This window comes from Sapajus apella, unplaced genomic scaffold (genome assembly GCF_009761245.1).
Source record: "Sapajus apella isolate SASKATOON/1434 unplaced genomic scaffold, GSC_monkey_1.0 scaffold22, whole genome shotgun sequence".
Classification (NCBI taxonomy): domain Eukaryota; kingdom Metazoa; phylum Chordata; class Mammalia; order Primates; family Cebidae; genus Sapajus; species Sapajus apella.
In genome coordinates, this window is record NW_022436962.1 from 19,197,460 (window position 1) to 19,219,816 (window position 22,357).

Sequence of the window (22,357 nt, forward strand, 5' to 3'; positions counted from 1 at the left end):
TATATCATCCTCTTGGAATCTGTGACTGTGACCTTAGTTTGGAGAAAGGGTCTTTGCATGTTTGATTAAGTTAAGGATCTCAGGGTGAGATCCTCCTGGTTGTGAGTGGGCCCTAAATTCTATGACAAGTGTCCTTATAACGGAGGTAAAGGGGAAAAGATTCAGAGAAGGAGGCAAAGCCTGGTTAGGAAGCTGCGAGTAAAGCAATGCTAAGGATTGCCAGCGGCCACCACAAAGAGAAACATGGAATGGATTCTCCCTCAGAGCCTCCAGAAGGAACTCACACCGCTGAGCCCTTAATTTCTGACCTCCAGCTTCCAAACTGTAAAAAATTAAATTTTACTTTTATTAATCTACCACCCAGCTGGTAGTAATTTGTTCAGCAGCCCTAGAAGATGAATACACATAGATATTTAAAAATATTATTTCTTTGATGCATTTTTAAGAACAATGTAATTGGATGAAATAAATAACATTCCGAAGTCAGAATCTTACCATTTAAACTTTGTCCTATTTGCACAGTACCAGACGCAAAATCTGTAATGGAACCACTTAGAGTTCTTGTAATGAAAGGTGTATGATCCTTCTCCAAGCCATTGATAAAGAAGCTGATTTTTGTCTGATGCACCTGTAACAAATTACCACCATTATTATTTTAAGTGCATAAACTTTTATTTTATAATAACCACATTTCAGCAGTATTTCTTAACTTTCCTTCTCTATTTTGTTCAGTTGGGAAGACTGAAAACATTATTTTAATAGCTCAATGATATCTCCATGTGTTTATCTAGATATAAACCTACATAGTGTCATTTTGTGCTACAATGATATTTCCCAGTTGTTCGCAAGTATGCATAATAGTTTGTCCCATACATGCAACAGCTCTGATTGCCATGCTTCTGCAAGGTTTTTGAGGATATGTTGCTTCTTTAAATACAAATTAAATTTGTTATGGGTATATCTGAAATAAAGCAAAATGAGTACAATGGGGAGAAACAATTAAAACTAGATATACCAACAAAGTATTACATGTGGATATAATTCAAGTTACTAGGATCAAGTATTTCTCAAATTTACTGTTGTAGGTATTGGTATCAGTTGGTGATTTTCAGATATACTTTCCCAATGTAGGATAACAAAAATTTGCCAATCATATTCCTGACCAATCAATCAAGCAATTAGCCAAATAACTGCATATATTAGGGATTAGCAATTTTTTTTTCTGTAAATAGCCAGATAATATTTTTTCTCCTCAAGTCAAATGATTTGGTTCTGTGGGCCAAATGGTTGCTGCCCAGCTCTGCTCAACTCTGATGCCATAATGCAAAAGCATCCACAGATAATATGTAAACAAATGAGCATGGCTGTGTCCAAATAAAACCTTATTTATAAAAACAGATGGCCAGCTGATTTGACCCACAGGTTGTAGTTTGATAACTCTTGGATTACATGATAAAAAGCTACGGAATTTTTGTTTATGTGACAGGAGCCCAGAATAGCCAATTCAATCAAACTTTTATGCAGAATACCCATAGATAATACCTGCACAAAACTTTTAATTGCATGTACTTCTAAATAAACTAATCAGCTGTTCTCATATCAACTTTATCTTTGCAAATAGTCCTTTTGTTCAAGTGCTTTTAGCTTAAATGCAAAAAGAATCATTGGTACTCTAATTAGTGAAGGAGCTGAAATGGCAAATAAAACGCTGGGGGGGGAGGGGTTGAGAGAGGGGAGGACAGAGCGAGATTTAAGGTCATAGAATGAAAAGGTTGGATGCTAACATTTTAATTAAAATGACATCAAACTGTTCAACATGTTATTCTACTATGGACTTTGAGTGATAATGATTCATCAATGTAGGTCTGACAATTGTAAGAAATATACCACCACTCTGGTGCAGGGCTTTAATAGACAGGAAAGCTGTGCGTATGTGGGGGTATAGCATGTTTGGGAGATCTCTGTACTTCCCACTCAATTTTTCTGTGAGCATGAAACTGGTTACACTTTTAATGCTTTTATATTAAAAAAAAAAGACTTGTAATAATTGATGAAGATAAAATTTATTCTCAAACATCTTAAAGTCATCGTGAACTTGTTTTAAAAATCTTTTTCAATGTCCCCCCCAAAAAACAAAACAAAACGAAAAACCAGGAAGTTATTATTATGATTACCTGGTAATACTGATTTTTCAAAACATTACCCAATGTGGGTTTTCTCCATTCTGACCAACCTACCTTCGTTTAAACCATGTTGTTTCTTAAATCCATTGATCTAGTGTTGCATTTGATTTAATTTTAAAACAAAGCTTTAATATACCTAAAATCATATGCCAAGTTCTCACGGGCCTGGATATGTTCTGCTTTGCTGGATAGTAGGGCTGCATTTCTTTTTGCATCCCATTTTTTACAGCCTGTTACTGTCATTTGGTGTTTGACTGTTATCATTATAAAAGATACAGGCTTTTCTACTTTGTTATTTGTAGCATTATCTCATGTTTTACAACATCTTTGCACAACATGCAGGCACATGAAATATAACTAGTGAAAAGTTCTCGGTGGTATTAATGCATAAAAAAGAATGTGGTTCCATCTCTACTGTCTTTACCCAGCCAAAAGCTGATGAACAGCCAATTTTCCTTTATCACATTAGCACAGCCATGAGGGAAACACATTTGTTCTAGTCAGCTACACTAAAGATACTATTACCAATCTAACATATACATGTTTTATATCAGCAGTATTCTCAGAGCATGAGAGAGCCAACAATATATTAACACTAGCATGACAGTTTATTTAAGAAAAGAAAATTGTCTCTGTAGAGGGACAGAAGTTAGAAATGTATGGCTAAAGCTCAGTGTCACTGGTCTAATAAAGGTAATAATTCTTAGGCTTTCTTTATAGCAGGTAACACTCCTGTGACAGTTCTGTCATATCATTCAAATAAAAATGTTGTCTTTTACAAGTTTAAGTGCACCTTTATTTTGAGTCAGAAAGAATGTTTTTGATTTTCTGTATTCACTGTATTATATCTGTTATCAAGAGTTCAGGACCTTCTTTTTTATCAACTCATCACATATTTGCTTAGTAGAAGAATTCAGTGTCACTTGCAGTGAATTTCAGAAGGATATTTTCACTTTGTACGTACTTAAAGAATGATTAATGATGATCCCAAGCCACTCTCTTCCATTGCCCCCTCCCTTACCAACAACCTTTCCATACATAAGATTAAATCTTCTTTGGTTTTCTGTACCATGTTTTATGTTCCAAGACTCTCTAAACTATTTTACAATTCTGATCTGGGGCCCCATCACCCTGAAGCTGTAAAGACTGAGGTGGATTTTTGCAATAGCTCATTCTGATGGTCCCCTTGCCAGTTATTTAAGGGAATACATACAATGAAATTTCTGATTTGTGAAAAGAAAGCCTTCTGCTAAAATAAACTACATACCTATCTCATTCTCTAGCCCTGTGAGGATTAGAGGAGCTTGTGCATGTTTATTGGTGTGTCCTGAATGAATGAATGGACAAAACCAGTAGCAGTTGTAGAAAAGTCTTTAAACTCCCTCAGAAGAGATCTGAAAACACTTTGTAAAGAAGACATAGAGAAGGTCATGCGCAAATCCTCATTCTCTTCAAATTTCATACTTTAACCACTTTTTGGTCACATTTGTGTCCTTGTGATAGATTGTACTCATCCCTTTGAGAACAAAAGTATACTAGATTTTAAGTAGAATTATTGACACTATCCTCCCATTCTCATAGTTGATTAGTGAAAAGTATAATTCAAAAGTCCAGAAAGTTACATAATACCTCAGTAGCCACCAAGGGGAAAATAGAATCAAGTCCACCTAGACTAATTTTCCGCAATCACTGGTTCCACTGAAATGCCAGATCTTTGCTGCCGTTCTACTCCTGCTAACCAGCAAAACTGAAAGAAACTGCTGACTCAGTCTGGAAAACAGACAAGAGTACATGTGCTGAATTTCTTACTGGACAAATGGTATTCCCATTGCCTATGTCCTTCTAATTTAAATTGTATTCATAAAGCATCAATTCGGTACCCACAGTGGCCCTATGAGCTACACCAACAAGAGTAAGTCATGATCCTTTCTCTAAAGGAGCTCATATATATAACAGAATAAATTTTAATATACTAGATTGTGTTTGAATCACTATAAATGATGATGGTTGTTTCTAACTTAAATACTGAATCTTAATGCAGTTAAGAGGTGTTATTTTTTCCAAGGAGTTGCTTTGAGAAATTATGCCTTAATTTGTTAATATGTGTGGTGTATAACCTATTTTTGGATCCTCTCTGTGTGGCTTGCTTTCCCAGAACCAACTTAGAAGCTTCCCAAGAAGAGCAGTTTTATTAATTTGCCTCATTTGAAGCAAAACCATTTTATGCATTCAGAATAACACCTTTCTAATAGATTAACATGAAGTGATTTGAGAACATATCTTAAATTTAAATTTACCCTCAAAAGATCATGATGGATGATACAAATACAAGGAACATCATTTTGAATGCTAAGAAATTCAAACAAAAAAGAAAACCACTGTGATATGAATCAGAAAGAGAAAACTTTATGGAGGAGAAAAGTCTTAGACTTTCTGAAATAGAAATTGCCCTGAAATAGAAATTTCTATTTCTAAGTGAAAGAATGATTTGCATAAAAAGATTCCACTATTCCATCCATAATTTTTAAGCTAAAGTAAGGCAATGTACCCTGAAAACTATATAAGTTATTTTAAAATATCACATGTATGTTGTATTCCCCTACCTAAGATCACGTGGAATCCCCACACATCACATCCAATTGCTTACCATCCTAAACCTAAGGCCTTCTGAGTCTTTTCCTCTCTCATCTCACCCAGTTGTATTTCTAACCATCATCAACAGCCAATCTCCAATCCAACTGGTAAAATCTCCCTCATTGTCTGATGATCACACATCATGATTTAATCTCATGATTTGTTTGAGCTATTTCCATATAGGGACTTCTCTAAATGTTTAGTGTTTTTCAAAACACGCACCTCAAGTCCTCTATTCTTCAACAATCATTTGCCACCTACTTTTGCATTACAAAAGTAGTTTACAAATAATAAAAAGCTAGTATGGGCCAGGCGCAGTGGCTCAGGCCTGTAATCCCAGCACTTTGGGAGGCCGAGGCGGGTGAATCACGAGGTCAGGAGTTTGAGACCAGCCTGGCCAACATAACGAAACCCCCATTTCTACTAAAAAAAAAAAAAAATGTGGGCAAGGTGGCATGTACCTGTATTCGCAGCTACTTGGGAGGCTGAAGCGGTAGAATCGCTTGAACCCAGGAGGCGGAGGTTGCAGTGAGCCAAGACCATGTCACTGCACTCCAGAGCCTGGGTGACAGAGTAAGGATCCATCTCAAAAAAAAAAAAAAAAAAAAAAGCTAGTATGTCAAACATTGCTCTAAAATATTTATGCATATTCATTCTTTTTAACCTTTACAGTAACCTAAGGCAGGTTTACTTTTATCTCTATTTTAAAGACAATTTAAAATGAGAACAAAGATTTATAAACAAAAATTTGGCCAGGCGTGGTAGCTCACAGCGCTTTGGGAGGCTGAGGTGGGCAGATCACTTGAGGTCCAAAAGTGACCAATCTAGTCAACATGACGAAACTCCATCTCTACTAAAAATACAAAAAAATTAGCCAGGCAAGGTGGTTCTTTCCTGTAATTACAGCTACTCAGGAAGCTGAGGCAGAATTGCTTGAACCCAGGAGGTGGAGGTTGCAGTGAGCCGAGATTGTGCCACTGCATTCCATCCTCGGTGACAGAGTGAGACTCTATTAAAAAATATATTCAAGGTGCTACAGAAGGGTGACTGGTGGTTTCAGAGCCAGTTTAAACAGCTAATTATAGCCAGTTAGGTTTTTGAAGTAACAGTCATTTAGTTTGTCAGATCCATCCATTTAGCATCTCTTCTGTACCTCTACCCAGCGATGATTCAGGATCGGTGTCAACACCTCCCACAATAGGAAAGGTAACATCCCTTGCGTGCTATAACCACTTACTACCTGCCCCGCATTGTGCTGCACGTTTTCCCTATGTCATCCCACTGCCTCCCCAGGTCGCTGCTTCATATGGTGTTGTCCCGATATTACAAAGGACACTCAGGCTTAACTGTTCTAGTATTCTGTCTCTGCAGATTTTGGGAACACCTTTCTCTTTGAACAGATTTTACTATTATATGTAATTATTATAAATGTTTGAATTCAAATGTATCTCCTTATAACTTCAGTTCATAATTCCAGCTCTATTGAGATCACACCAAACAAACTTAATCCCTTTTCCACGTGAGAGCTTACATAAACGTAAAGAAGGATGTCATTCCTCTCCTAAGTCTTCTTCAGGATAAATGTGTTTAGTGTCTGTGATGTTCTAAATATGACATAGTTTTTAGTGTCTTCTTAAAACGTGGCTCCAGAAATATAATCTCGAGATGTGGTCTAACCTGTCAAACTGGTACAGGATTGTCACCTTAATACAATTTAAAATTGCAGGCTAGATTTTTGGCAATGGCATCATGCAGCTAAAACTGATCGATTAAGTTGAGCTATTAACTAAAACACTGATTTTTTTCTACTTGTATCACGGCTAAATCACATCTACTCCATTCTAAACATATACAATTGGCTTTGTGGACCCAGGGCAGGCATTTATATTTGTCTATGTTATATTTCAACTTGCTAGATTCAGCCCATTGCTCTGAGCTGTCAAAATCTTTTTTGGATGCTATGTCTGTCATACAATGCATTTACCATCCCGCTAGGATTTATGTCATTTGCAAATCTGATGAGCATGCTTTACATGCTGGACAGAAGCTTAATAAATACTAACTGATTGATTGACTAATTCATACCCCCACAATAAAACCACCAGCATAGACTATGTGATGTTACAACTCTAAGCAATAAATAAAAGGCTTCATTTTCTAATATAAAATGTGTCATACTGTTATTCTTCACATATTTTTCAGACTGGCCTTGTTTACTGACATGAATTTTTATATAATTATAAATACTCCAGTTTATTAAATATTCTCCATTGAGTGATGTTTACACAAACAATATGAATAAGGACTTAAGGTAATTATTCAGGGATAGTTGCTTTGGCAGAAATTAACCAGGTGGGTGGCCTACAAATATTTGTAGTGTTTGGAATGTGTATGTGTGCCTGCTACTAGTTTGATTGACTGAATAACTGCTTAAATTTTGTTTTGACTATGCTAAAGATGCTATGGAAAAATGAATTCATACACAGGTATGCCCCTCAAAGACTTTTTCTTGGTTTTGTTTCTGTTTTGCATTTTCCATAAGCTCCTGATGTTTTATTTCAACACCTTTTCCTCTGTCCATTTTTCCCCTTTCCCACACATTCACACACCTCCAATGAACATATACACTCACTTGCATTTATTCCTCTCTGATTAACTCAGACAAGACATGCCAGGCCCTTGAAGTGATCTACAAAAAACGCCTAAGTGTATTACATTTGCACCCTGGGTATGATTCTCTGGATTTGCTATTCTCGATCTCTATTAAAGCTCTTCATTTACTGCAACCTCAACCAAGCAAGCCCACATTTAATTGATCTCTAAACACGTAACATAGGAATGCAAGTAGATTTTTTTTGGTCCTATCTTGACTGGATGTGAAATTCTCATGGTCTCTTCTTCCTACACAAATTACTCTCTTCTCTCTACTGCAAAAACAGCTATTAATTTACACGTATACATGATGGGAAATCTGCCAATGATCTGATTTATTGAATTTCTAAGGAATAGGGAGAGTTTCAGCCATTACTTGTAGATACTGCTTAAAGATGTGTCATGTGCAATTCTACATTTAAGAAAGTTTTTGGTGTGTACTTGATCACGATATTACATACCCTTAATTATCTTAATATATCATTGTGCCTTTTTCCATTTTACCCATGGAGAACAGATGATTTCCAAAAGATTATCAGGTTAGCTATAAAATACCTTATAAACTTTTTTAGTATGTTATATCCCAAAGATCTAGAAGTTATTTGTTATAACTACAATGTCCTCTCCCTAAAAGCGAGTCAGTCTTTTGTCTCCCAGGTTTACAAAGAAAACTGGTCATCATACTCTTACAAAAATCCAATCACTTGTTTGAAAATGGTCCTTTTGTTTGAATATTGAAGAAGCACATTGTGATATGCTAAATATGATGCTACATGCATATAAGGGGTATATAAAACACAAACCTTTCCAAGAAATTTGTAATCTTTAATAGAAATGGGGATATAAAAATACAATGAAAGGAAATGAATACAATAAATAAATATGAATAAAGTACTTAGGAACAAAGATGGGAATAAGAAATTATCTTGGAAATCTCCTCCACCAATTATTTCCCTGTTACTTATCTTCTGTCTATTGAGGTGCTCAGTTGAGTTGTTTGTACTTCCTCTGTCCATTTTCTCTTTTCTCATTCTATCTGTAATGCAGCTCAATTAGTAGTTTGTTTTTTATTAAAGAAATAACTGTCTCAAAGTTACAGGAAAGTCACAAGAACAGTAAAAAGAATTTTTTCTCACCCATTTGAGATTAAATTTTTGACCTAATGACCCATTCCCCCTGAATACTGTAGTTTGTATTAGCTACAAAAGACATTCTCATAGCCGTGATGTAAATATCAGAATTATTGATACATTACTACCATTTGATCTTTAAAACCCATTCAAGTTTGACCAATTGCCCCAAAAGTGTCTTTTATAGAAAAAATAAATAAATAAACTCCAGCCCAGAATCACATGTTGCCTTTAGCTGTCATGACTCTAAGGTTTCTTTTGATCTGATAGAGTTCCTCAATCCTTCCTTGGCTTTTCTGATCTTAATACTGTTAAAGAGGACAGCCCAGTTATTTTGTAGATTGCCTCTCAATTTGGTCTAATGTTTCCTCGTGATTACATTCAGGTGATACAGTGATCATATTATATCTTATCATGTCTTACATCATTTCTATTTGTTCCATTATTAATGATGTTAACTTTAATCATTTGCTTTAATATATCTGCCAGGCATCTACACTGTAAAAATACAATTTTCCCCTTTGCAAATTAGTAAACATTTTCTGAGCAGATACTTCAAGACTGTATAAATATCCTGTTGCTTGTTAAAAATTCAATGTATGCATATGCTTATTTTTGCTTGTATAGACTCGTGAGTCTCTATTTTATTCACTGGGATATAATTCATTACTCTCAGTATGTAGGTTAATGCTCAAGTTTTTCCAGGTTTGGACAATACAGACCCCATACAGCTGTATTCTGGGTCATATTGACATATTCTAAAAATTCTTTGAGCATCTTCTTACTTTATGACACAAGATGTTCTAGGCTCATTTTGTACTTCCCCATCGCAGCCCTGGAATCAGCCATTTCTCCAAGGAATCCTGGTTCCTCCAAGACATGAATGATATTTAGAAACTAAGATTCAGTGCTAAGTTGATTCACGCTATTTCAGTGTTATTGCTCCCAGGCCCTCTCCCCTCTTCTCAATGGATAGGTATAGGGAATATGGAAATATAAGGAATATGAATCTAGATAGGCACTACTAGATACATTGGATTAGATAAGACAGATGCACACATTTACTTCTGTATTATTTCTATAAACTACTAACTGTTGAACAGCATGGGGGTTAGGGCACCTACCACCTGAGCAGTAAAGTCACCAGCTGCATTAGCCCCTAACAAGAGAGTCTTATTTTTGGACCTTTGAAACCAGGCATTGATTTCTCTTTCCTAGCTATGAAAGTCCTAGATGCAGACTTCTTCCAATAGAAGGCTTTTTCATCCACATTGCAAATATGGTTAGTGTAGCCATCTTCATCAATGATCTTATCTAGGTCTGGATAAGTTGCAACTTCTACATCAGCACTTGCTGTTTCAACCTTGCACTTTTATGTTATGGAAACCGCTTCCTTCCTTAAACCTTGTGAATCAATCTCTGCCAACTTTTCTTCTGTAGCTTCCTCTCTTCTCTCAGCCTTCAGCGAATGGAAGAATTAGGGCCTTGTATTGTAGCTGGTCTGATCTTCTATCCAGACCACTCCAACTTTCTTCACATCAGCAATAAAGCCATTTCAGTTTTATTTTTTTTAAATCATTTTTGCGTTCATTCGAATAGCACTTTTAATTTTCCTTCAAGAACTTTCCTTTGCTTTCAACTTGGCTGTTTGGAACAAGAGGATTCACTTTCAGCCTGTCAACTTTCTACATGCCTTCCTCACTAAGCTGAATCATGTCTAGCTTTTGATTTGAAGTGAGAGAAATGTTACTCTTCCTTTCACTTGAATATGGAGAGGCCACTGTAGGGTTATTACTTGGTCTAATTTAATTTCAATACTGTGTGTCTCAGAGAACAGGGAGGCCCAAGGAGAGGGAGAGAGACAGAAGAACAGTCTGTCGGTGGAAAAGTCATAACACACACAACATTTACTGATTCACTTTGCCATCTTATATTGGTGTGGTTCATGGAACCCCCCAAAATTATAATAACAACATCAAAAATTACTGATCACAGATCACCATCACAGCTATAATAATTGGAAAAAAAGGTAAAAATTTCATGTGAATTACCAACATGTGATGCAGACACAAAATGAACACATGGTATTGGAAAAATAGCACTGATATGTGATATCTTTGTCTGAAGCAAGGTTGCCATAAACCTTCAGTTTGTAAAATAAAAATAAAAATAAAAATAAAACAAACAAAAAAAAAACATTGTCTCTGAAGCACAATCAAACAAAGTAAGCTTGTAATTGGCAACTACTGGACACTCATTTAATCTTTACCAAATAAATGAAGCTTCACTAAACCAACTCTTCAAAAGTTAATATGATTTAGCAAACTATGAGAAAAGTAGAGGATAGGGAATAAGTTGTAGGAAAAAAAAAAACAAGAAGCAATAACATGTAAAGATGATTAAGTTATTCTTAGCCTTCTATTGATCCTGATAAATCTCTATTCTTTCAAATATTCCTTTCATAAATGATTTTAATGTGAATTTAAAATCACTATTTTCACTTTTCCTCAAAACACATATATATATATTTTAAATTTCTTTAAATCATAGTAATAAAGTTGCATATCATTAGGTCAGATTATTCCTGAAGGAAAATAATGAAAATAGTGGACATTGGATTTCTTTTTCTACTTCCATGGAGTAAGCCAAAGTCTTCCAAGAGATGTGAACACATTGCTGACCCCAAGTCAGAAGGGCCATCAATCAGGCCCTCAATATGTAGACAGATATATAGAAAATCAAATATTTGTACAGTTCAAAAACTAAACTTCATGCTAGCACTCAATGGATGTCATAAAGATCCTAAACAGTAATTTGTAAAACTTGTGGAAATACTCCTGCCACATAAACAAAACAGAGGTGAATGCTCACTTACACTGTGCATGAGTTACATCTGCTAAAATCTTCGACAAGGGTAGAACATCCCATTATGTAATAAATAAATAATGTATTAATATTCTTAAAAGAAAGGCATGCTTTTCTGTAAGTACCTTTCAGCCATTTTGTGTCTTCTTAGATTTTTTCAGCTCCAGTAGACACTACTGAGCAAAAATTTATTAAAAATAAATTCAGTCTCAAAAACTGAAGAGCCATTTTCAACAAAAGAAAAATTCTGAATTTCTTTAACTTCCTTCAGAGAACTGTATTATGAAATATAATTTGAATTGCTTCTTTTTAAAAGAATCTAGAATTGAGAATAATGCCTTTATAGTGGCCATTGTTTAAAGGTGGTCATTTCTGATCTAAAGCTGAAGAGATAGTAATTGTCTAAGCAGTTTTGTACAATCAGTAATGGAGAAGTACACATATTTAATTTGTTTGCACAAAAAAGGACAGTGGAAAACAGTCATTATTTTAAGGTAAGACTATATTATCCCTAAACACAAAAGTAGGTATTTATAGGTCAAATGCAGAATATTCAGCAAACGGTTGTTTTCCCTTTACCCACTTCACAATCACAAAAATAGAATAAGATTGTGGCATCAATTTATACAAAATAAGTCCAATAGTTTTTATTATCATCTGAAGAACTTCATGTCAATTAGATTGCCAGATTTGAGTAGTACTCTTGAAAATAATATTCCTTTTGTCTTCTTATCATAATATTTATTCAGTCCAATTGTAACATGTTTCTTCCCAAACCATGTTACCCCAGGTAAGTGGCAGCTAAGAGAAAGAGAAAGAGAGAAAGAAAAGAAAAAAGAAAGGAAAAAGAAAGGAAAGAAAGAAAGAAGGAAGGAAAGAAGGAAAGAAAGAAAGAAAGGTGGGAGGGAGGGAGGGAGGGAAGGAAGGAAGGAAGGAAAGAAAGAAAAAGAAAGAAAGAAGGAAGGAAGGAAGGAAGGAAGGAAGGAGAGAAAGAAAAAGAGAGAAAGAAAGAGGGGAAGAAAGGGAAGAGGGGAAGGGAGGGAGGGAGGGAAGGGAAGGAAAGGAAGGAAGAAAGGAAAGAAGGAAGGAAGGGGGAGAGAGGGAGGGAAGAAAAGAAAGGGAGAGAGAAGGGATGGAGGAAGAGAGGGAGGGAGGATGGAAGAAAAGAGAGAGAGAAGGGAGGGAGGGAGGAAGAAAAGAAAGGGAGAGAAGGCAGGGAGGAAGAGAGGGAGGGAAGGAGGGATGGAGAGAAGTAGGGAGGGAGGAAGAGAGGGAGGGAGGGAGGAAGAGAGGGAGGGAGGGAGGGAAGGTGGGAGAAACAGAGGGAGGGAAGGAGGGAGAGAGGAAAAGAAAGAAAGAGAGAGGAAGGAGGGAAGAAGAAGGGGGGAGAGAGGGAAGGAGGGAGGGAAGTCAGAAATTTGGTGGGGCTGTGAGCTTCGGATAGTTCTCTCTTTGCAAAGCCTGGCTTAGCTTGCCTCAAAGGTGGATATGCCTCAGAAGGTGAAGTCCAAAAAAAAAAAATTTCTTGGTGGGAGTAACATTTGCATGCTGATTTTATTCCTTAAAAAGAAAAATAATGAGCTTAAACTATTTTCAGCGTATCTTTAGAAACAAATCAAGAACAAAGGTAGATATTAAATGGTGAAATACTTAAAAGGTAAAGGAGAGAATGACTAAAGTTATAACATCTAATATTTTTTAAAAGTATAATATTCATTGTCACATAATACCGTTCAGGATCTTTCAATGGTACTTTATATCTCCTAAGCCTTATAGCAATGGACATTTGTAAATTAGTATCGCTTCCATTCTGTGTAAATATGATCAAGGTAGTTTACCTCTACCTTCTACAAATTCGCCTTTGAATGACTATGAGTTTTCAAATTAAGCTGAGATCACAGGACTTCTGATGTTTTCTTGGAACAAGATGTGGGGATGAAGACATATGGGGCGGCTGAGTCTTTACTACCAGATCACAGTTTATATACTGACACCACAGAGAGCCCCCAAATGCCCACACAGGCCTTAACAATCACGTGAAACCTTGTTATATTGTACTATTTTAATTCTTTGGGTATTGCTTTTCTCTCAATATATTCCTTATTTATTTGGATTTTTTTTCTTCCCCCACTCACTCCTCAGCATGCACACATGTTGTACGCACGCAAACAGTAACATCAGCTTTAATCAATTCACTGCATTAGTCTCAACATCTATTAATAGAACAGTCCTTTTGACTAGAAGATGCATTTCTTTTGGCAACTTTAACATAATTCTTTATATTTTTTAATATATTTTTTCCTCATCTCTTCTCTGTTTTCATCTTCTGAAACTTTTTGTAGGTAGGCATTGGATCTGTCTGCAGATGTGTTTCTATTCACTCTAGATTGGATTTGATAATTGTGGGACAAAAGCAGTATGCAATTCAACTCATTTTTCTTTGCCATGGGGACTCAACTACATCCTAGTCTCGTCCACCTGTCTTCTGTGGCCTTACAGCCCACACTCTGTGCTCCAAATTGAGGTCAAATGTTTCCACTCGCTGAGGCATGGTGATGAGAAAGAGCATGAGAAGCCGACCCAGACTGTCACTCCACATGCTGCTTGAAATTCATGTCCCTGGCAGTCACACCCACACGTCCTCTGCCCATGGAGTCTGCCAGCTCTATGCATGCAGCACCAACTCAGTACTGTCTTCTGCTACATTTCTGTACTGTGTGTACTGGGGGCTGTGGTTTCCCTTGCCAATCTAATTTCATCTGCTTTCTTCTTCCAAGGATTCCTTTACAAACTTTTCATCATAATTGTGTTCTTTTTTATACTTCACAGTAATAGCATTTTTGATCAGCTGCTAATGTCTAATCAGGTTAAAACTGTAAATCTCTTTCTCCAGCAAAAATATAGCAGAAACCCAATAAACAAATTGCAAGAAATAAACATAAGTACTGCTTAAGTGCCTTATTCAGGATGCACTTGAGATCTCAAAATTTCACTGTACCATTAGACTTTTACACTACCAGGAATCAGTGTCTATGTCATTTATACCATCAGACCCACTGGAGGACAGCAAGTTGTCAACAGATTTCCCAAGGATTCCTCTGAGGATTGAGAGACTTACAACAGGGAGAAAGTGTCATTCCATATGAATCCAACCATTACACCAATTGACCTGAAAGCTAAAAGGTTCTATTTCTCTAAGGAAAAGAAAACAATTGAAAAGCTTGAGGATCCAATCAAACAGATCACATTTGTGCCCCTCCCCAGAGGGCTATACCACTTCGGCTCTAAGCAGAGTTTAGTGGGAATATATATTTTAATGGACAAGCTTATCAAAGGATACTATAAAGGAACAGAAAACAAAATGAATAAGACAAATACAATTGAACCAAAGAGTCATATGTGTGTAAAATCCCAAACTTACCTGAAGTAACATTTTATATGAACTTGAATTCTAGCACTATCTTTTAAAACTATGTATTTATTGACTTAAGGGAAGAAGTGATAAGGAATCTAGTTTTATTTCATCTTTTCATTAATAATCTACAAGTAGTAGTCTTTTAATGAAAACACAGTGGATGACACTAAATTGTATGCACTGCAAAAGACATTAGAAACAACATAAAGGAAGATGAAAGAGGTTAGATATTGGGAAGGAACTAAGAATGAGATTCACTGTAGTCAAATGGAAGGTCATTCAGAACACACATTCTAAATAATATCTCTTTCCAAGTAAGCTTAAAATATTCATGAGTATAACTATCACTACTGCCTATTTGTTTGGAAGCAACACTGTTCCAGGCACCAGAATAGAAAGCCAGAATTATAAAAAATTAAAGATATCAGAAATGCCAAATACAGAGGAAACAAAAAGTTCTTGAGCATTTGAAAGGAGGCCAGTGTTTGTGTGTTTTTCGCTTGATATGAAAAGTCAAGAAAATGTGTATTATTTTAAAGGAAATTCCAGTTATCTTCCAGGTTGTAATAGAGTTCAGGGAAGGCTAAGAGTGAATATATCTGTGAAGAGAAAAATATGTCAACTTCAGTGTGAGACAAAATACGGGAGAAAAAACAGAACTACTAATTTAGCCACCATTTTTCTAAAACTAATTAGAGTCCTGAGATTCAGGACAGTAAAGTAATTACTAATCATGGAAAAGATCTTTGTTTCAGGATAAAGAGATGATTTACTATAGAATTTAGTAAAGTTGTAAATGTCCACCCATCATTTAGAAAATATCTTTAGCTTTTTATTCTATCACCTATCACTTTTTCTCAGTATCTGTTACCAAACTCAGTATTTCTATTTGTTTATATATTTCCTTATATTAAGCATACACTATGCAAGAGATATTTTGCTATGTTCTGAGCACATATGAATGAATAAAGTATTTGCTCTCAGTACATTCAAAAATATACCTAATGCAAAACCTACTTAATATCTAATAAAATATACCTATATAACAAATGTCATACAGCCAATAAGAAAGTAAGTGCTATAGGAGCAGAGAGGAGAAAAGGAGAGGGGAAATTAGTGTGTTTTCACAAAGGAAGTTGTATTTCTGCTGGTCATTGAGGTATGTATACAAAGAAATGGGGATGAAGAGGGAGAGGGAAAAATGTACAAGTCAAAAGAGACCAAATAAAGGCAAACAGGAAGAGCTTACATGAAGACCACAAAGTACATGATTTTGGGAGGCAAAAAATACAGTTAAAGCTCAAAGTACATAGAAGGATAATGAAGCTATAGAGGTACAGTCTAACGAATTTTGAAGGGTCTTGAACATCTTGCTAAGGGAAGGAAATTTCATTCTCTGGAGTGTGAGCAATGGTGAGCATAGTGTTTATTTAAGGAGAGGAAGGTATAATCACATTTGCATTTTAGAAAGAAATTTTCACTATGAAGTATTTTACAAAGACAAAGTAATCAACAATGCTAGGGGCAAAAGTGGAAAAGGAACTATCAGAAATATATTGCAATTTACAAAGCAAAATGTAACAAAATCTCCTCTTTCTAGATACCACTTGCAAGCCATGCTGTCAAGAAGCTTGTTCAAAAATGTAAAGTCACCTTTACTGTTCCTCTAATCTCCAAAGTCGTAATGAAATTCAGTGTTCTCATTAATTTGCCTCAACAATTTCTTTTCCTTCTTTAGTTTTCTTCTGCTACATATTTGATCAACTAATATCTCTTATCTGTATAGTCTTCTTCCAGGAATTGTTTCCAGGATCCAGGCATAAACCAACATTTAATCATACTCAAGTCCCACAGTCAGCCTTGTGGAACCTAAGATATAAAAATTTGGCCCTGTGCATAGTCAGATTTTACATCCTGCAAATACTGTATTTTCAATCTGCGTTTAGTTGAAAAAATACGTATATAATCAGACCAGGGCAGTTCAATTCCTTGTAGTTCATGGGTCAAATGTATTCTTACAAGAGTTTCTAAACAAATTGTCCTATCAACTTTGTTCTAATACTGGATGATGCCATCACTAATTCAAATTTTCATTTATTAAGAATGGATCACATTCAAACATGATGCCAAGCCTGGATGGGAACAACATTAAATAGGATAAAACTCTTAACCTAAAAGTTCTAGAGTTTAGTGATGGACACAAATAAAACACATTGAGTAAACTGTGATAATTTCATAGAAAGGCTCAGTGCACGTCTATTCAGATTATGAGATAAGAAAAGGCTTCTTGAATATATTGATGCCAAGTGAGTAAAACGAAAAAGTAGGATTAAGCGAAATAAATAGTAGGTGAGAGTATTCTTGGTAAAGAACAGGTGCAGCTGTACCGACGTAAAAAAGATGGATACAATTAGAGACTAGACAGCTCAGTGTTCCTAGAATGCAGGGTCCGAGAGGAGACCTCACAGAACATGAGATCATGCAGTTGTCAGAGCTAAGTCACTAAGGGTCTCCATTCTAACCAAAAAAATCTTAAAACGGAGAACAATTATACTTAAATTTGAATTTTGAAAGCTCACTGACAGCACTGTGGCAATATAAATTTAGAAATTGACAGGTTTTATAATTATGCATATAAAAATAGTACTAGGAGTCATGATTGTGAGTAAGGATTCTCAGGGAAAGTGTGTGCCATGAAAAGTGCATAGTTTAACACTATGAACCATGAAAAGACCCAAATAAAGAGTCTGAGCAGAAGAAGAAAAGCCCTTGGAAAAGGGGTTTGGGGTAATTAGAATAAGTTGATGAATGAATGGACATAAGAGTATACACAACTTTTTATGTATCTTGGAAATAAAAGGAATAAAACTATATTGGTCACTACATTTCACAGGATGAAAGTCTGAAGAAAATAAATAATGAAAAAAAAACTCAAAGATGTAATGGAAACCAACATTAAGTGATTAAAAAGATGACCTGAATATCCAGCTAAGAAGAGCTTACCATATTCTCAAGAAAACAAAGATTAATTAACACTAAGATATAGGCTGGTAGTCCTGGGATTTTAAGGATAAAGAAAGAAACCTGTAAGAATCTCACTCACACACACAAAAAACGGGTCACCCACAGTGAAAAATAATTCTCAAGCTTGTCTCAGATTTCTCTTCAGAAACATGAGACAATGTATTAAAAGCTCACAAATGAAAGGGTATAAGAAAAAAATTCCATCATCATCCAGTCACTGTTGGTGGGTATAGGCATAAGAAAGATAGGCTCAACTATGCAAGGATTCAGAAGGTACATCACTGGCTATGTTTCTTTTCAGAAAATAGAAATACTCTCATCAAATAGAAGGCTCAATTCAAATTGAGAAATTAGAGATGTTATAAGAGGATACTCAATGAGTATTGAATCCTTTTAGATATCATATAAATTTTAAAATAAGTTATAAAGTGCTATTGTAATGCTTGAAATAAAAATACCATTTTACTATAATGATTTTGCCATAATATGCTGGGATACGAAGTCCTGCTCATTTTAACAAAAACTGGAATGTGAGAAGAGAAAGAATTGTAAAAGCAAAGGTATAACTCCCTTACTTTTCTGTAGGAGTTAACATAGGATCTTATGTCTGAAATTATCTTCACATGCAATTCTTTTCACATATAACTTTTTTTGAGACATGATGTAGCTCCTTTGCCTAGGCTGGAATGCAGCAGCACGATCACAGCTCACTGCAGCCTTCACCTCCTTGGCTTAAGTGATCCTCCCATCTTAGCCTTCTCAGTAGTTGGGACTATAGGCATCCACCAACATGCCTGGCCCTCCCTCCCTCCCTTCCCTTTCTTTTTTGCTTTTTTTGTCTTGCTATGCTGTCCAACCTGGCCTTGAAATCTTGGACTCAAGAGATCCTCCTGCCTAGGCCTCCCAAAGTGTTGGGGTTTCAGCGTAAGCCACCACATCCAGCCTACATATAAATGTTTAAATTGTCACTTTTAAATGTACGATTTTTACATATAAATTTTATTTTTTTAAAAAATTATGTTTCACATATAAACTTTTAAATCAGCACTCATATAAACAAAATGTAGTACCTTTCAAATTATGAGGGAAATAATTTCTAAATGTATCAAGATTTCTTAGTTATTAATAAAAATGCAGACATCTTCATTTAAAAAAATAAAGAGAACAATGCACAGGTACTACCCAGAAGTTAAAAATATGTGTGGCCAGCTAATAAGCCTTTGTAAGGTAAGATAAACACAAGGTAGGGGAAGAAATGCTAAATGAAGTAAGAATATACCAAAAAAAAATAATAATAATAAGATATACCAATAATATTTTGCTCATTAGAAAAAAATGAGAAAAGATAATTCCTTGTATTAACAAAAATTTGAGGAATAGGCACTCTGATTCTCTTTTGGTATGAGTCTGTATTAGTCAAACATTTTCTGAAGACAATATGGCAATGTATACTCCCAAAATTGTGCACACCCTTTAAATCAGCTGCACCCCTGAAATGTACCCTAAGGCTGCACTAAAGGTCTAGCTCTAGTTGGAAATCATTAATTTTTAGTGGCCTCAATCCACATACCTGTTTGGTTTTTTTTTTTTTTTCCCCAGTAATGTTCTATACACAGGAATTAAGAAGGCAGGCAGCTGAGTGATTTGAGAATAGGTGTCTGGTGGCAACAGAATGAAAAAAAAAAAAAAAAAGGAAATAAAAGAAAATGGTTAAAAGACTATTAAAGCTGTTTTCCTTATGGCCTAGGCAGGAAGTGAAGGAAGTGAACCTGCAAGGGACCCAACAGAGTCAAAGACAATACAAGCACCTAGGGGCTTAACTTCCTTCTATAGCCAAAAGTTATCAAGAGGTGAAAAAGTGAAGATTCACGGTCATTAACCAAAAGTTGAATATGGTGCAGAGAGACACTATGAGTCAGAGGTGAAATTTTTCATAGTATCTGGCAGGCAGGCGGCAGGGGTAACCAAGGCATCTGCAGTTGCAAACATTGAGACAGGTGTAGAAGAAAGGTATACAACTACTTAACATGAGCTTTGAAGGAAACTTCTCCTTCAAATATGAGGTAAAAACAAAGAAAAAAAGAAGAAGAATGTAATCTCTACATCTCTATTCGCTCCCAGCAATGAAGTGCATGAGGAGTAGATGAATGAGTATCCTTCACGTGGGAAGGCCAGGAAAGGGGTTCCTACAGGGAAAGAATCAGTGTTTATGTAAGGCAAGAACTTTGAAAAACTGTTGACAAAGAGTTTGAAAGTCTAAATAATGAATGTTTCCAAATTACTGTAGAATAAAAATGTTGCCCCAATGTGGAAGATGAAAGTAAAGAAATGAAAGACAGAGAAATAATGGTATGAGAATATGGGAGAAGACACATAACCGAAGGGACACAGATATAGTATGACAATAAAAGGTGACAGAATTATTAGAGCCTGCAAGATTAACTGTCCACAATCCAACTAGAACTCTGGGGTGAAGGTCACTCTGAGCTGGCATGGATAGAACCAAACTACCTCTAGTTTTAAAAATAAATAAAAGGTTTTAATAAGAATCCCTTCTTTGCTCAAAACTTTCATTTGGTTCCCTTTGATTACTGAACTGTATTCTCAGCTTTATTCGGGTTTCTATCATCTGACACTAAAATTCTTTCAGGATTTCATCTTATTATGCTCTTGCATAAAACCTACTCAAGGCAAACTTGACCAGTTACAGTTTGCCAATCATGACAAGAAAGTTCTCACCTTTCTGCCTTTCTATATCCTAGTACCAAACCTGGAATTCTTCTCTCCCCATCTCTGCCTCTTGAAACCTCATGTTCCAGGTTAAATTCTTTATAATCCATGAAGTACCATTATAATCAGAAGAAATCACAGCTTTTGGCAGGTCCTGTTTATTATTCCAAAAATGTAACAAACATTGGTGTGTCTTATCTCTTCCACTAAATTCCTTTGGGCCAAGATTCTAGTTAACTGATTTTGTCACTTCTAAAACCTGTTCACAATACAGTGTCATGTACATAGTGTTCAACTACGAAAATAAAGTATAAAGCAACTATGAATAATACAAGACAATAGAAGTAATTAAAAAGTATAGTAATTTCTGACTTGTTTATACCATTTCAGCTTTCTGTGAAGAGCTTAAACATAAACTCCACCATTTAGCTTCTCAATCTCCGAGAACTTTATCACAGAACGACTTGAAAATTCTTTCAGATCATGAAGGTGATTTTAAGTAAGATAGCAAGAATTACTTAAAGAACACGGTTTAATTACTTTGTATGAAGGAGAAAACAATATAAGGTATAAAGAGTTCAGAATGTGTAAACTTTATATATTTTTGAAGTAATAGGATATAATTTGGAAAACAGAAAAATGAAAAAATATGCTGAACACCGGAAATGCTTATGAAGCTTATCAACTTGATAAAGAAATTGGTTACAAGGAAAAAAATTAAAGACTTCTCACGTGCAATACCTAAATTTGGTTTTTCCTAAGCTACAAAGCGATGGACCTCAAGAACAATGACATTTTGGCAAATAAAAAAAATCAATTTTTAACAATTTAGTTTCCATTTGCCATTTTCACAATTTACTGCGATATAGCTGATCTGATAAAAAAAGAAACAAGTCTTCAATAGAGATCAAATTTTTCTGTGTGAAATATTTCACAAAAGTTAAACTATCCAAGACCAATATTGTCACATTTAGATAATTTTCTTCAGAAGCTGAACACTTTGTAATTATTAGCCATGAAAATTTGGGAGATAGATTTTGCTTTAATATAGACTCTGCTTTAATATAGTACATTGTCTCCAATTGGGCCAAAGTGCTTTACAAATTAATGAGGTATATATTGGCGGCGTAGTGATTTCAGTAGGCAAACACAGAATCTATTAAGTACTCAATAATACCCTTTATAGATCCTCAAACGTTAAAATCTATTTTATAGCAACACTTCCCAAATGTGTCACAGCGTTTTTAATGCCCTGTGCCACCAGAGACAGAAATGAAGACCCTTATTTTAACATTTAACCTGAAAGGACATCTCCATCTGCCCTCCCTCTTTCTGCCCTTCCCCCATTATTACACTGTCTGAATTAGGTATGAGGCAAAATTCTGGTGTGGGAATTCCACTCAACTATCTAGTTGAATAGCGTCAGGCTCTGCTGGCCCTCTAACCCTCTCTTTTGTCCAAACCTCCTGAGAATCAAGCATGTGTCACACAATAACTAGCTTCCCCTTGAACAGCATTACTGGAGAGGAGAAAAAAGTCCTTGCCCAGGACTTGACTACATTCTGCCATGAGCAAGTTACCTGGCTATTTAAAGCTATAAAGCAACAGACTTCCATACATTTAACTTCATGGAGTTTAAGTATAACCATTATTTTGTCAAAGAATGGAATGTTCATGTAAGACAAGAGTGTCTGTCCAAAATGTGTCTTCAGATTGAGAAGGAA

General features: G+C 35.5%; 1 protein-coding gene across 3 annotated transcripts in view; it reads right to left on the minus strand.

The window, feature by feature from the left end:
• USH2A (usherin) overlaps nt 1-22,357 on the minus strand; it is a 763,828-nt gene that overhangs the window by 706,392 nt on the left and 35,079 nt on the right. For all 3 annotated transcript variants that reach the window (XM_032289234.1, XM_032289233.1, XM_032289235.1), the window contains one exon: nt 496-628. In XM_032289234.1, coding sequence (XP_032145125.1) covers nt 496-628 — 133 coding nt within the window. The remainder of the gene's footprint in view (nt 1-495; nt 629-22,357) is intronic.